We start from the raw sequence: 12,457 nt of genomic DNA, 5'->3' as shown, positions 1-12,457 counted from the left end.
TTCCACCTCTGGTACCTCCCAGCCTGGTTTCAACACAGCCAGGAAGTAGGTATCATGCAGAGTCCTCCAGGAAAAGCACCCTGGTTCTGACTCAGGAAGTCAGAAAGGGTCTCCTAACTCTCCATTCTCTTCTATCCCCATCTCTGAAGCAATCGTGGGACAGTGGTGGCAGCAACAGCTGCTGCAAGGGAGGTCCTTGGAAGCCTAAAATGCCGATGGAGGGGAGCCTTCCTTTCTGATTGGATGACATGTGGTGTCAAGAGACTGGGACAAACCCCCATTGCTATGTCCTCCACCACTTGGCCCCTGATACAGAAGAAGTCACAGAAGTATATCACAGAGTGGGGTAAATAAAGCTCCAGCTTTCTGGCCAAAGGACAAAAAGGGGGAGCCCCCAAGGAACAGAAAAGTACTAAGGCAATCACAGAGAGGGAGGAGCTTGGGAAATGGTCCCATAAAAATACTTATGAACTGCTGGGCTCACCCCTGGGTATATGTGAATCTGACACTAAACAGTATACTGTAGACTTTGAAAACTCGACTATGGTATAAATCACAGCTCTGATCTCACACTGGCCACTGAGTAGTGTACACATGGGATAGATCTGAAAGGCACTGCAAATGCCTTTGGAAGTGGAACTGATATTGAAATCACAACCCACAGAAGACCAGTCAGAATTTGCAGCCTAACCCAGTTAGGTAGACTGCTGCTAGAACAAAAATATCACCATTCTCCATATGATTTTAAAGACCCAAAGTCTTAGAACATAATATTCAAAATGTCCAGGATCTAATAAAAAATTACTCTGCCCATGAAGAACCAGGAAAATCTCAATCTGTATGGGAAAGACAATCAGATGGCACAAATGTTGAAATTATCCAACCATGATTTTAAGGCAGTTTTATAAAAATTCCCCAGAAAGTAATGGTGAACACCCTTGAAATGAAGGAAAAGATAGAAAGTCTCAGCAATGAAATTCAGGATATAATAAAGAACCAAGAGGAAATCTTAATTTTGAAAATTACAATAACGGAAATTTAAAAGTTCACTGGATGGGCTCAACAGCAGAATGGAGAGGACTAAGGCAGGAGTCAGTAAACTTGAAGACAGGCCAATAGAAATTATCCAGTGTAAAGAACAGAGGAAAGCTGGGAGGGAATGAACAGAGCCTCTGGGACCTGTGGGAAATATCAAAAGGTCTAAAATTCATATCATCTTCAACTCACAAGTAGAAAAGAATGTGGTATAAAATATTTTTGAAGAAATAATTGCTGAAAGCTTCCCAAATTTGAGAAAAGGTATAAACTTATAGATACAAGAAGCTCAATTAACCCTAAACAGGATAAACCCAAAGAAATCAATGTCCAGACATACTGTAATCAAACTGCTAAAAAGTAAAGACAAAGAAAACATTATTGAAAGCAACCAGAGAAATCTGATGCATTACTTACAGGAGAACAACGATCTGAATGACAACCAATTTCCCATGAGAAACACTGAGGACAGAAGTAAATGAAATAACATTTCTTAAGGACTGAATGAACTGCCAACCCAGAATTCTATATCCAATGAAAATATCCTTCAGGAATGAATATGAGATGAAGACATTTTTAGATGAAGGAAAACTGATAGAATCTGCTGCCACCAGAACTGCTCTAAAAGAAGTATAAAGGAAGTTCTTCAGACACAAGGGAAATGATACTAGAACATCAGGGAAGAAGGAAGAACAATAGAAATTATAAACATCTGTATAAATACCGTAGGCTATTTTTCTCCTCTTGAGCTGTTTAAAACATATTTAATGTTTGAAAGAAACATGAATGGTTCAAAGAGAAAATACTACATTGTCTCATGGAAAGACAGATATATATATATCAGACAGACACATACATGGGTGTGTCTGTGTGTGTGTACACACATGTGTACATGAGAGTGAGAGAGAGAGAGAGAGAGAGAGAATGAGAGAGATATACATTCAAATAACCCAAGAGAAAGCTAGGAAATTAGAAAACCAGCAAGAATATAAAAGAACTAAAAAAAAGTATCAATCAATGAATCTAATTGACATTTAAAGAACATTCCACCCAATAACACCAGAATATATATTTCCAAAGTGCACATGAAACATTCACCAGGATTGATCATATCCTGGGTCATGTAATAAACCTTAACAAATTTAAAAGATTAAAATCATACAAATTATATTCTTTGACCATAACGGAATTAGAATAAAAAATTAATAGCATAAAAAGAACAGAAAAACCTCCAAACAGCACCAAATTTAACAACACAATCCTAAGTAAGGCATGAGTCACAGAGGTAATCTCAAGGGAAATTATAAAACATTCTGAACTGAAGAAAAATCAAAATAAAACCTATCAAAATTTGCAGGATGCAACTAAAGCCATTCATAGACGCAGAGCACCTAGAACTCTTAAGTATTTTGCTGGTGCAAAATTGAACAGTCATTTTGGAAACAGTTTGGCAGTTTTTTATGAAGTTAAACATACCTTTATCATTTAGCTCAGTAATCATATTCCTAGATATTTACCCTAGAGAAATGAAAACTTACATTTACACAAAAACCTATAAACAAATGTTTATAATAGCTCGGTTGATGATAGCCAAAAAGTGGAAACACCCCAAATATCCTTCAAGACATAAATGGATAAACAAATGGTAATACATCCAAGTAATAAAATATTCAGCAGCAAAATGGATTGGACTATTGATACATGCAAAAACTTAGATGAGGGCTTCCCTGGTGGTGCAGTGGTTAAGAATCTGCCTGCCAATGCAGGGGACACGGGTTCGATCCCTGGTCTGGGAAGATGCCACATGCCGCGGAGCAACTAAGCCTGCAAGCCACAACTACTGAGCCTGCACTCTAGAGCCTGCGACCCACAAGTACTGAGCCCATGCGCTACACTTACTGAAGGCTGTGTGCCTAGAGCCCGTGCTCCACAACAAGAGAAGCCACCGCAATGAGAAGCCTGTGCACCACAACGAGGAGCAGCCCCCACTTGCCGCAACTAGAGGAAGCCCACGCGCAGCATCAAAGACCCAATGCAGCCAAAAATAATTAAAAAAAAAAAAAAACTTAGATGAATCTCAAAGGCATTTTGTGTGTGAAAGAAGCCAATGTCCAAAGGTTACATACTCTATCATCCCACATATGGCAATCTCAAAAAGACAAAAGTATAGCAATGAAGAACGGATCAGAGATTGCAGTGGTTAAGGGTGGGAGAAACTCAAGGGAACTGGGGTTTTCTTGTTTGTTTGTTTGTTTTGAGGTTATGGAACTGTTAAGTATATTGATTGTGGTGGTAGTTACACAAATCTAAACATGCATTAAAATTCAGAGACCTATACACCAAAACAAAAGATCAAATTTTACCATGTTAATTTAAAAAATAAAATTAATACAAATAAATACTTTTATTTGTTTACTTTGAAAATATAAGACACAAACTTCCCCAAATAAGATTTGAATATCTAGGTAACATCAAGACTAATCTGACCACAAAAGAAAACCAGGAAGATAGTGATATACTCACCACTGCTTGCCCCTCTACAGTTTCCATTACTAGAATCCATAGGAAAATCTGAAAGGAGGTGATAGAATAAAGTAAGAATCATAACATATTCATTATTATTTCAAGAATTCCCATATTAAAATCTAATTCAGTCACAAGTTGATTTGGGTAAGAACCCAGGTGTCTCAAGGAAATTGATTCTTGTTAGTGTTGTGAGGTTGACACTCTATCATTTGTAGGTCAAATAAGGACACAATGTATTCTTTCATGTGACTGACAGTTGATATACTCTTTTGAATCTTCATCAACTGTGCATACTACTTCAGTATTTAATAAACAAAGTTTCCGAGTTTCACAAAAACTTCCTGTAACTTTAAAGCCCATGAATATATTAGGTATTCACCCAACACATTTCTTGATGGCTAAAAGAACTAAATACACCTCTTTGATAAACAGATGTATCACACTTCACTGGCATACATTTTAATTCTTAGTGCTTAAGGAAAGCATGCAGAAAGGATTCTTGTGCTCTGGGTTAACTGCACACTAAACAGTTCGTTAGCAGAAAGGACGCCTACCATCCAGGGGACTACCCAAGCCAGTGCAATTAATAGACACAGTAATAATTGGAAAGTGCCATCAACTCTTTTCGTGATCCCCAAATCCCAGAAAATGATAAAATGATAAATGGTAATGAAAATGGTAATTATGTAAAGTTCTTCTTTGTTCTAGTTTAGAAATCAGCCTCTAATGAATAACACTGAGTGCCCCAGCAAAGCACTATGCTGTACCTAATTATATGTTCTTACTGACACTTCAACTCAGTACACTTACACAAGCATTTTACATTTGTATTAATACTGTATGTTAGGGCTTCCCTGGTGGCGCAGTGGTTGAGAGTCCGCCTGCCGATGCAGGGGACACGGGTTCGTGCCCCGGTCTGGGAAGATCCCACATGCCGTGGAGCAGCTGGGCCCGTGAGCCATGGCTGTTGAGCCTGTGCTCCGCAACGGGAGAGGCCACAACAGTGAGAGGCCCATGTAACGCAAAAAAAAAAAAAAAAAAAATACTGTATGTTAAATGAGTTTAATGCCTCTGTTTATCCTAATAGAAAATAATGTTCTTCCTCTGTCCTTTTTCTTCACAGGTCATATCATGAATAAATTAAACAAGGAGGGGTAATACCATTTTAGAACAATAACACCCAAAATTACAACTAATGAATTACTTTCCCAGGCTTAGTAATCATTAGCTGGTATTTTAAAAGGTATATCCTAGGGAGTTTCCTGGTGGCCTAGCGGTTAGGATTCTGGGCTTTCACTGCTGTGGCTAGGGTTCAGTCCCTGGTCGGGGAACTGAGATCCCGCCAGCCTGCGGTGTGGCCAAAAAAATTAATAAAAAATAAGAAAAAAAGCTATATCCTAGGAAAGATGGCAGTCACCAAATAAAAATATAGATAATTAGGCAACAAAGACTTGATTCTAAAATGTTTGGTTCCACTCAGGTCAGATACTATGAATTCTATTCTTGAATAAGTCTAATAATCATGTGATGATATGCATATGATTTATACAAAGATGATCTCTCCGTAAATTAAAAAAGTATATTGATCCACATTTAAAATAATTGCTTAATGTCAAAAGGTTGAAATAAAACTGAAAGATAAAATTCTTCTCTTGGAAAAAGAAAACCCCTTTAAAGCAGCTGAACCTGGGAGCTTGGTTTTCTTCTTTTACTCTTATTCATAGGAAAATGTTTCTACACTTTTTAAAGTGCTTAGGCATCAGTTGTTAGAATTATAAGAGAGAAAACCAAAGTTTTCTGATCATAAATAATCCAAAAAAATGTTTTCAGAAAGTTAAACTTAGGAATTCTAACAAAACTATCCTAAATTAAAATAGTGGGTATTATTAGTAGGTTTTAATGCCCCAAGGATTTCAGGTAGGGGTCATAGAGGTTTCCAGGAGAAGAGTTCTAAAAAAGAGCTGGAGAAGGAAAGGAGGGTTTTCCAAATAAAGAATAGCACATGCAAAGGTCTGGGGTGAGAAACCACAGGACTCATCAAAGGACCTGCAATTCTTCCAGTGGGGCTAATAGAGTGGTGTAAGCAGAGAGAAAGGAAACTAGAGAGGTAAGAAGGCATGAAATCATGAAGACTAGAGGCAGATATCAAAGGATTTTAAACAACAGATTCGTACTTCAGAAAGATCATCCTGTTGGAATAGGGAGGCATCATACTGGAGGTCAGCAAGCCAATTATCATTCTAGCTCCATAATCCATGGAAGAAATGGTGAGGCCAAAACAAAGGAAGTACCATTAGGGAAGAAGGGGAGGGAACTGGATTCAGAGTAGATCTAATAGCACTTGATACCTATTGAATGTGGGGGATACAGAAAAGGGTGGAAGCAAAGCTGACTCCCAGGCCTGGAGTATGGGTGTGGTGGTGTCTCTTAACAATATAGAAAATACTAGAAGAGAATAGTCATATGAAGGTAAGGAGATGACGAGTTCACTCTGGGGCCTGCAGAGACTGAGGGGCTCATGGTTAGACAGGAGGGTCTGGAATGTATGTCTTCTGCTGTCTCAGAAGTGCAGAGAAGTACTTATCTCTTATCTCTTGGAATCCATTGTCCAGGACTGTTTTCTATTCTCTTAGGCCATATATAAATAGGCTTTTGAAATGCAATGAAGAAAACTTGTTCCTTTAACTGAGATCTGATGGTTGAAAGACACAGATTCTCTGTACAGTTAGTATCACCTATTTCTTCATAAGAGAGGAAATATAGCTTAGAACAGGTCCTGGTTTGAATCTTCTTTTTATTAATAGCTTTATGGACTTGGTGCACTTAACTTCTCTAGATGCTTCAGCTTCCCTTTGTGCAGATAAGAGTAATAGTATTATAACTACCGTGCAGTTATTATGAGAATTAAATAAATTAATATGCATTGCCCACTTAGAACAGCACCTGGAACATACTAGGTGTTGTTAGTGCTTATTCTGTGGCCGCTAATGATTCCTGTTCTGAGAATGACATGTCCTCTTCCCAATCACATTAATGTTGATTTACCATTTATCATTCACTTCACATGAATATTTCTTTTTGTTCTTCACAATCCCAATGTTAAAGTCAAATGACTTGCTCAAGGTACAACATTAATGGCAAATCTGGGATTCCAACTAAGGGCCCATAACTTTAAAACTGGTGTTCTTTAAACTGAGGATATATAGCCAATTCTTAATCATTTAAAACTCTGTATGGTGGTTCTTGGTCTCCCCTTTTGATACACCTAGTAGGAGGAGAAAGGACAAATATAACTTAGTCAGTTTTGCTATTTATAGCAAACAACCACCTAGAATTTTGTGGGAACAAGATAAAAGTGAATTATTGAAATACAGTTTGGAAACTACATAAGATTCCATTACCACTGATAATTGTGTTAGCTATAAACAGAACTTCATATAATCGCATTCTAAAATACTCTTCTCTACCCCATCCAGAGTGCCTTTCGATATTTTACATTATGAAGAAGCTTTAGAATCATGTTTTCTCTCTAGTCTTAATCTAAAATGTCCATTTCTCCTTTCCATTCCATTTTCCTCCTCATATCACACTAAATAATTCTCCCTTCTTGGTATTTGGCCCCTCAAATATTTGTAGAACAGGGCTAAAGAAAAGGCTGCCTGTTCCCCAGAAAGTGGAGAAATGATTAAACAGCAGTGCATGCATGTGAAAGTTGGCACAGCTCTGCCAGGCGAGAGAGGGCTGGGAGAAATGTGTTGGGCAAGAGCTGGGGTGACAACAAAAAGCAGCAATGACTGAGGAGCGATTATAAAGCCCTTGGCATAGCAAACTGGGAGGCTGTATAAACACCAGTTAACTATCATACCATAAATTTTCTTAAACACTCAACGTCTACATTTCTGAGATAAAACTATTTGTAACTAATAGACATCCATCAGACTCATTCTTTATACCTATTGCTCCCAAAGGGATTTGTTCTTGAGCCTGAGGTCCAGGTCCATTTGTGTACAATGAAATACAAAGTTTATATTCAGGAGAAATAAGATCCGCTTTCCCAGTTAGTGAAGCTTGTTTCTCAGAGTTGAACTGAGAAAAGATCTAGGCCGTATCTGCATTTACCAACAGACCATGTTTGTCCAAAAAAAAACAAAAAACAAAAAATCAATTTGAATAACAGTGATACTAATGGTAAAATAGCAATAGCAACAGCAGCAATTTGTTGAAGACCTACTATGTACCAGATGTCCATGGGATGTAGGCAGTATGTCCCCATGTTACAGATTAGAAAACTTTGAATTGGAGAGGTTATATCATTTCCCTATAGTAACAGTTGGTATGAGGCCAGAGTCAAGATTCAATACCTACCTAATCTGCCCCATACCCTTTACTCATTATACAATATTACTCACTATACAATATTATACCTTTACTCACTATACAATATTAAAGCACATACCCTTTACTCACTATACAATATTAAAGATTTGACTAATGTCTTAATTAACTGGCTGAATGACTAAATTGAACTGAATTCTCAGATAAAGCAGGTGTACATGCAGTCTCAACTCTAGTAAATATACAATGTGGAAAAAGAATAAACTTCATGTGAATTTCTTAGTAATAATCAGGAAGATACGATCTTTTCTTTATAAAAATATGTTTGCCCCTAATATTTCAAAACAAAAAATAGTTTGAAGCAATATTTCATTTCAATAAGATTTTGCTTTGTAAAGTGTCCTTAAACTTGTCGGTGGAGTCATAATGTACTACAAGGGAACAGATCTGGGTGAATGGTAGGATTTGAAAATCCTCTTGACATTGAAGGAAAGTAAAAGGCGGTTCCATTTTATTCAGGGAGACCTCATTTTTTTTTTTTTTTTTTTTTTTCTTTTTTTTTTTTTCTTTTTGCGGTATGCGGGCCTCTCACTGTTGTGGCCTCTCCCGTTGCGGAGCACAGGCTCCAGATGCGCAGGCCCAGCGGCCATGGCTCACGGGCCCAGCCGCTCCGCGGCATATGGGATCCTCCCAGACCGGGGCACGAACCCGTATCCCCTGCATCGGCAGGCGGACTCTCAACCACTGCGCCACCAGGGAGGCCCAGGGAGACCTCATTTTTATATTCTGTTAGATTCTAGGCATAAGGCATAGGAACTCTGTTTATACCTAGAGGAAGGAAAAAAAAAACCCTGCTTTGTGAGCTACCATATCCCACTGAACCAAGGAGCATATTGCACCGTAAATTAAACTGGCCACATGTGGTAGTTCCTAAGTAATTCCAGGTGCCTGACAGTTTGACCCAGGATAGGGAGTGTAATTTTCAGCAAGCTGGCCTTGGAATCCACCATTCCATTCCCCTTCCCCACCTCCCCTTCAGCTCCCTCCTGCCACAGTCTCTGATTCACACTGAGGGTTATGGTAAAGGGAAGGGGAAGGGAGAACATCACTAATATACAGTTCCAACTGCCACCTACCCCTACTTCTTTTTCTAGCAAGGATGCTGTCAGCAAAGCACATTATGGCATTTGAAAGCAGCTTAGCAATCAGGTTCCATGGACTGACAAATTGTTTCCATGCATGTCCTATTTGAGGGCTTCAATGAGGCAATTGTTCTACATTTGGTCCATGATGATAGGTAACTTAAGGGACACTTAAGGAAACTGCTTTCCATTCATATTGACCATGGCTTTTGAGAGCCATTAACCTTGCCAAACCTCTCTCATTTGAGGTGCGTCTCTAAGAGAGGTTTCAGAGCAAGAGGAGGAATGCATTTCAGTGTGAACCGCGGCCACCTCATTCCTAGCCCTTGGCCTGAGAAGAGCACCAACATTTAACTAATCTAAGTGTCTGGCAGACCAAGGCAGCAACTGAGCTCTCCCAGTGTCTGCACAGCCTGTAACGTTAATGAGTACAAAAGCTCAAGAGTGCTCTTTTAGACCAAAGATTAATAAGAAATACATTTCTTTTTGATTATTTTAAACAACCAGTTGTTGGTTCGTCATTAAAATCAAGACGACAATAGGGGTAGTCAAAGGTGATAAACTGAGGTGACCATCAAAAAGCTCTTGAAATCTTTCTGCTCAGTATGGTTTTGCAGCTATTTGTACAAGTACTTTTCCCCTCCCCACTCACTGTATGTTAAGTGGGTCAATGTGCACAGAAAGCAATTTTTCCAAATCAATTCCCGGACCACCAAGAACTATTTTACCTAGAAACGGACTAAGGACATGAGCTTAGGCTGAGCAAGTTGAGAGGCAGAAGAAAAAGTTGATTCCTCAGAAATGAACAGAGGAGGAGGTATAAAGACATCACATCTAAGGGCAGAGTTGATCTGGGGAGGGTGTGAAAGAGGACCAATCATAAAAGATTGGGTTTATATTTAAAGTATATGAAGGGTGAAATTTTCGCATTTTGGGTAATTGGTAGGAATGATTTTGAGTTAGAATTAGACTATAATGAACTAGGTTTAGCTGGGGTCTTAAGAGTTATGACTGCCCTAACTAGACCAAACACTAGTGAGAAAACAACTTGTGATCGATTCCATTTACTGTAGAACTGCAATAAAGTTTTACAGTAGGGAAAGATTGAAATGAACCGGTGGTTGATGCACACAGAGAAAGGGCATAAAATAAAGTATCAAAGACAAATTATTTGCAGAGCTTAAGAGTGGGATAAGGGGTGAGATTAAAAATAACATTACATGAGTGTATGATGATAACGCGCCTTAAATATAACTCCTTTCATCCATATGTCATTTACAAAATGACTTGAAGGCATGTGGGAATGTGAAAGGAGCCCAGCAATTTCACTCCGCCAGCTCTGTGGCTGCAGGAAGTCTCAGGAGCTAATTAGCAGTGCATGGCAATGTTTCCCAGATATTTCAGTCTGGAATGGAAGAACAATTTATCTCATTGAAAGGAGGGGGAAATTTAAGGTGAGGGTAATTGCTCAAACTGGATGTTGAGCAAACACATACCACTAACATCTGTGGGTTGGAGTAAGGTTACTGAATTATCTTGGCATTTTTAACGATTAGAAGAAAACAGTTCTTCAGTTCTCTGTTTTCACCATACAGTCTTGACAAGTAGCTAAACAAGAGGAATATAGAAAACTGATGACTGAGAATGCAAGAGAATCAGGCAAGAAAGTTAAGTGATTCTAAACAAATTAAGAAAGTAAGAAAAAAGCATCACTATAGGAGATGTGGTTACTTGGACACGTAAAGAAGAAGTGAAGGGGCAGTGTTGAGTAGAAGTGTAACGGGAGTGGAGGGAACTGAGTGTTTTAAAAGACAGATCGCCTATTGAAATAGAGTGCATCCGTTGGAAGGGTGATGAGGTGAGAGGAAAAAAAAGGCATGGTGCTCGACAGAGCAGTAATTAAGAGAGACATTAAGAGAAGTGATCCAAAGAGAAAAGACAGAAATCAGAGAGTAAAGGCGAGTAACAAGGACTCCAAGAAGTAAGCGGCTGGAGGACGCGCTTGGGCGTGGGGCGGCGGGGGTCGGGGGTGGGGGTGGCGCCGCAGGTTGTGCAGTGTCAGGACTCACCGGCTCCGTCTGCAGTGACGATGGCCTCGGGAGAGATGCACACGCCGCGGTCATAAACCGGCAGCTCCTCACAGGCCAGGCTTTCCGGCCACGAGTGGCGGTACTTGATGAGGATGGGCTCACAGCCCTGCCGGGCCCGCTCGCACACAGACTTGCAGGGCTTGATGGGCTCGTGCTGGAAGTCAATGGTGCAGATGGGCGCGTACATGGCGCAGAGGAAGAAGAGCAGATCCGGGCTGCAATGGGTGCCCAGCAGACCTTCGAACTGCTCGATGGCCAGGATGGCGTTGGCCTGGGTGCTGTGGTGCAGGTGGTTGGGCATCTTGGTCATGTTCCAGGGCAGGGACTTGCACAGGGGGATGCGGACGGGCTCACAGGCGGCCGCCCGCGCTCCGGGCACGCGGAGCAGGCAGAGCGCAGCCAGGGCGAGCAGCCCGGCCCGCAGCAGCAGCATCCCTCCCGGGCTGCCGCAGACCATGATCCCGGCGGGACGGGGCAGGGTGCAGCAGTGCCGAGGACGCCAAGAGGCCCGCTCCGCCGTCTCCTCCTCCCCCCTGGAAGTGGACACAATTATCTGGGAGCTTCTCCTCCCCCGGCAATCTCACAGCTTCCTTGGATCAAATTCCCCCAATGGGGTACCACGAGCTTCGCCGAGCTCCAGCCGCCGCCGCCCCTGCCGCTCCTGCAGCTCTGGCTGCTCTTTCCCGATGTCTAAGCCTTCTGGGGCCGCAGCGTCTATTTATTCCTCGCTCCCTCTGGCAGAAGCATCGGACTTCGCAGATGAATCAGATGAGAGCAAAGCAAGAGGAAGCGAGGGAGAAATAAAAACAAAAGTAGATTCAGCTGAGGTAGTTGGAGCTCTGGGGTGTCACCTCCGCTGGATTACAGAAAGGTGCTAAAAGAAGCATGAAACTCTCCCAAGTGAGGAGGAGGACCGGAGGGGGGTTGGGGAAGGGGGGAACCAGAGGGCAAAGACTCCTAATGCGGGAGGACGCTGCAGGAAGAGTTTGCAAGTCTTGTAGGCTGAGCAGAAGATCCAATTTTTGGTGTGAGCTGCGGCCAGCCAGCCGCAGGCAGGAGGGCACCAGCAGGAGGAGCCTCGACGGGAGGTCTGTGGCTCCGACCCTCTGCTCTCCACTTTCCTACCTACCGACCCGACAGGCAGCTCCGCCCCGGTGCAGTCCCAGCCCTCCTGCGCTCGCTCCCTTTCCCGGGAAGGGAGTGAGGGGTCCGGAGAGAGGTCTGTGGGTTGGAGGAGGAGGAAAGGGAAGCCTGGAGAAGCAGTGAGGATGCGAGAACCCAAGACAGAGTGGACTTGAGACGACCACCTCTTCCCCACCCACACACGGG

At 41.5% G+C, this 12,457-nt stretch overlaps 1 protein-coding gene across 1 annotated transcript in view; it reads right to left on the bottom strand.

The window, feature by feature from the left end:
• FRZB (frizzled related protein) overlaps positions 1-11,767 on the bottom strand; it is a 32,316-nt gene extending 20,549 nt beyond the window's left edge. Inside the window, exons 1-2 of the mRNA XM_081242180.1 lie at positions 11,108-11,767; positions 3,559-3,606 (exon numbers count right to left, since the gene is read on the bottom strand). Coding sequence (XP_081098306.1) covers positions 3,559-3,606; positions 11,108-11,585 — 526 coding nt within the window. The 5' untranslated portion in view covers positions 11,586-11,767. The remainder of the gene's footprint in view (positions 1-3,558; positions 3,607-11,107) is intronic.
• Positions 11,768-12,457: the final 690 nt, after the last annotated feature.

Source organism: Mesoplodon bidens (genome assembly GCF_964165515.1).
Source record: "Mesoplodon bidens genome assembly, chromosome: 8".
NCBI classification, from domain to species: Eukaryota; Metazoa; Chordata; class Mammalia; order Artiodactyla; family Ziphiidae; genus Mesoplodon; species Mesoplodon bidens.
This window is presented reverse-complemented; position numbering and strand designations above follow the sequence as displayed.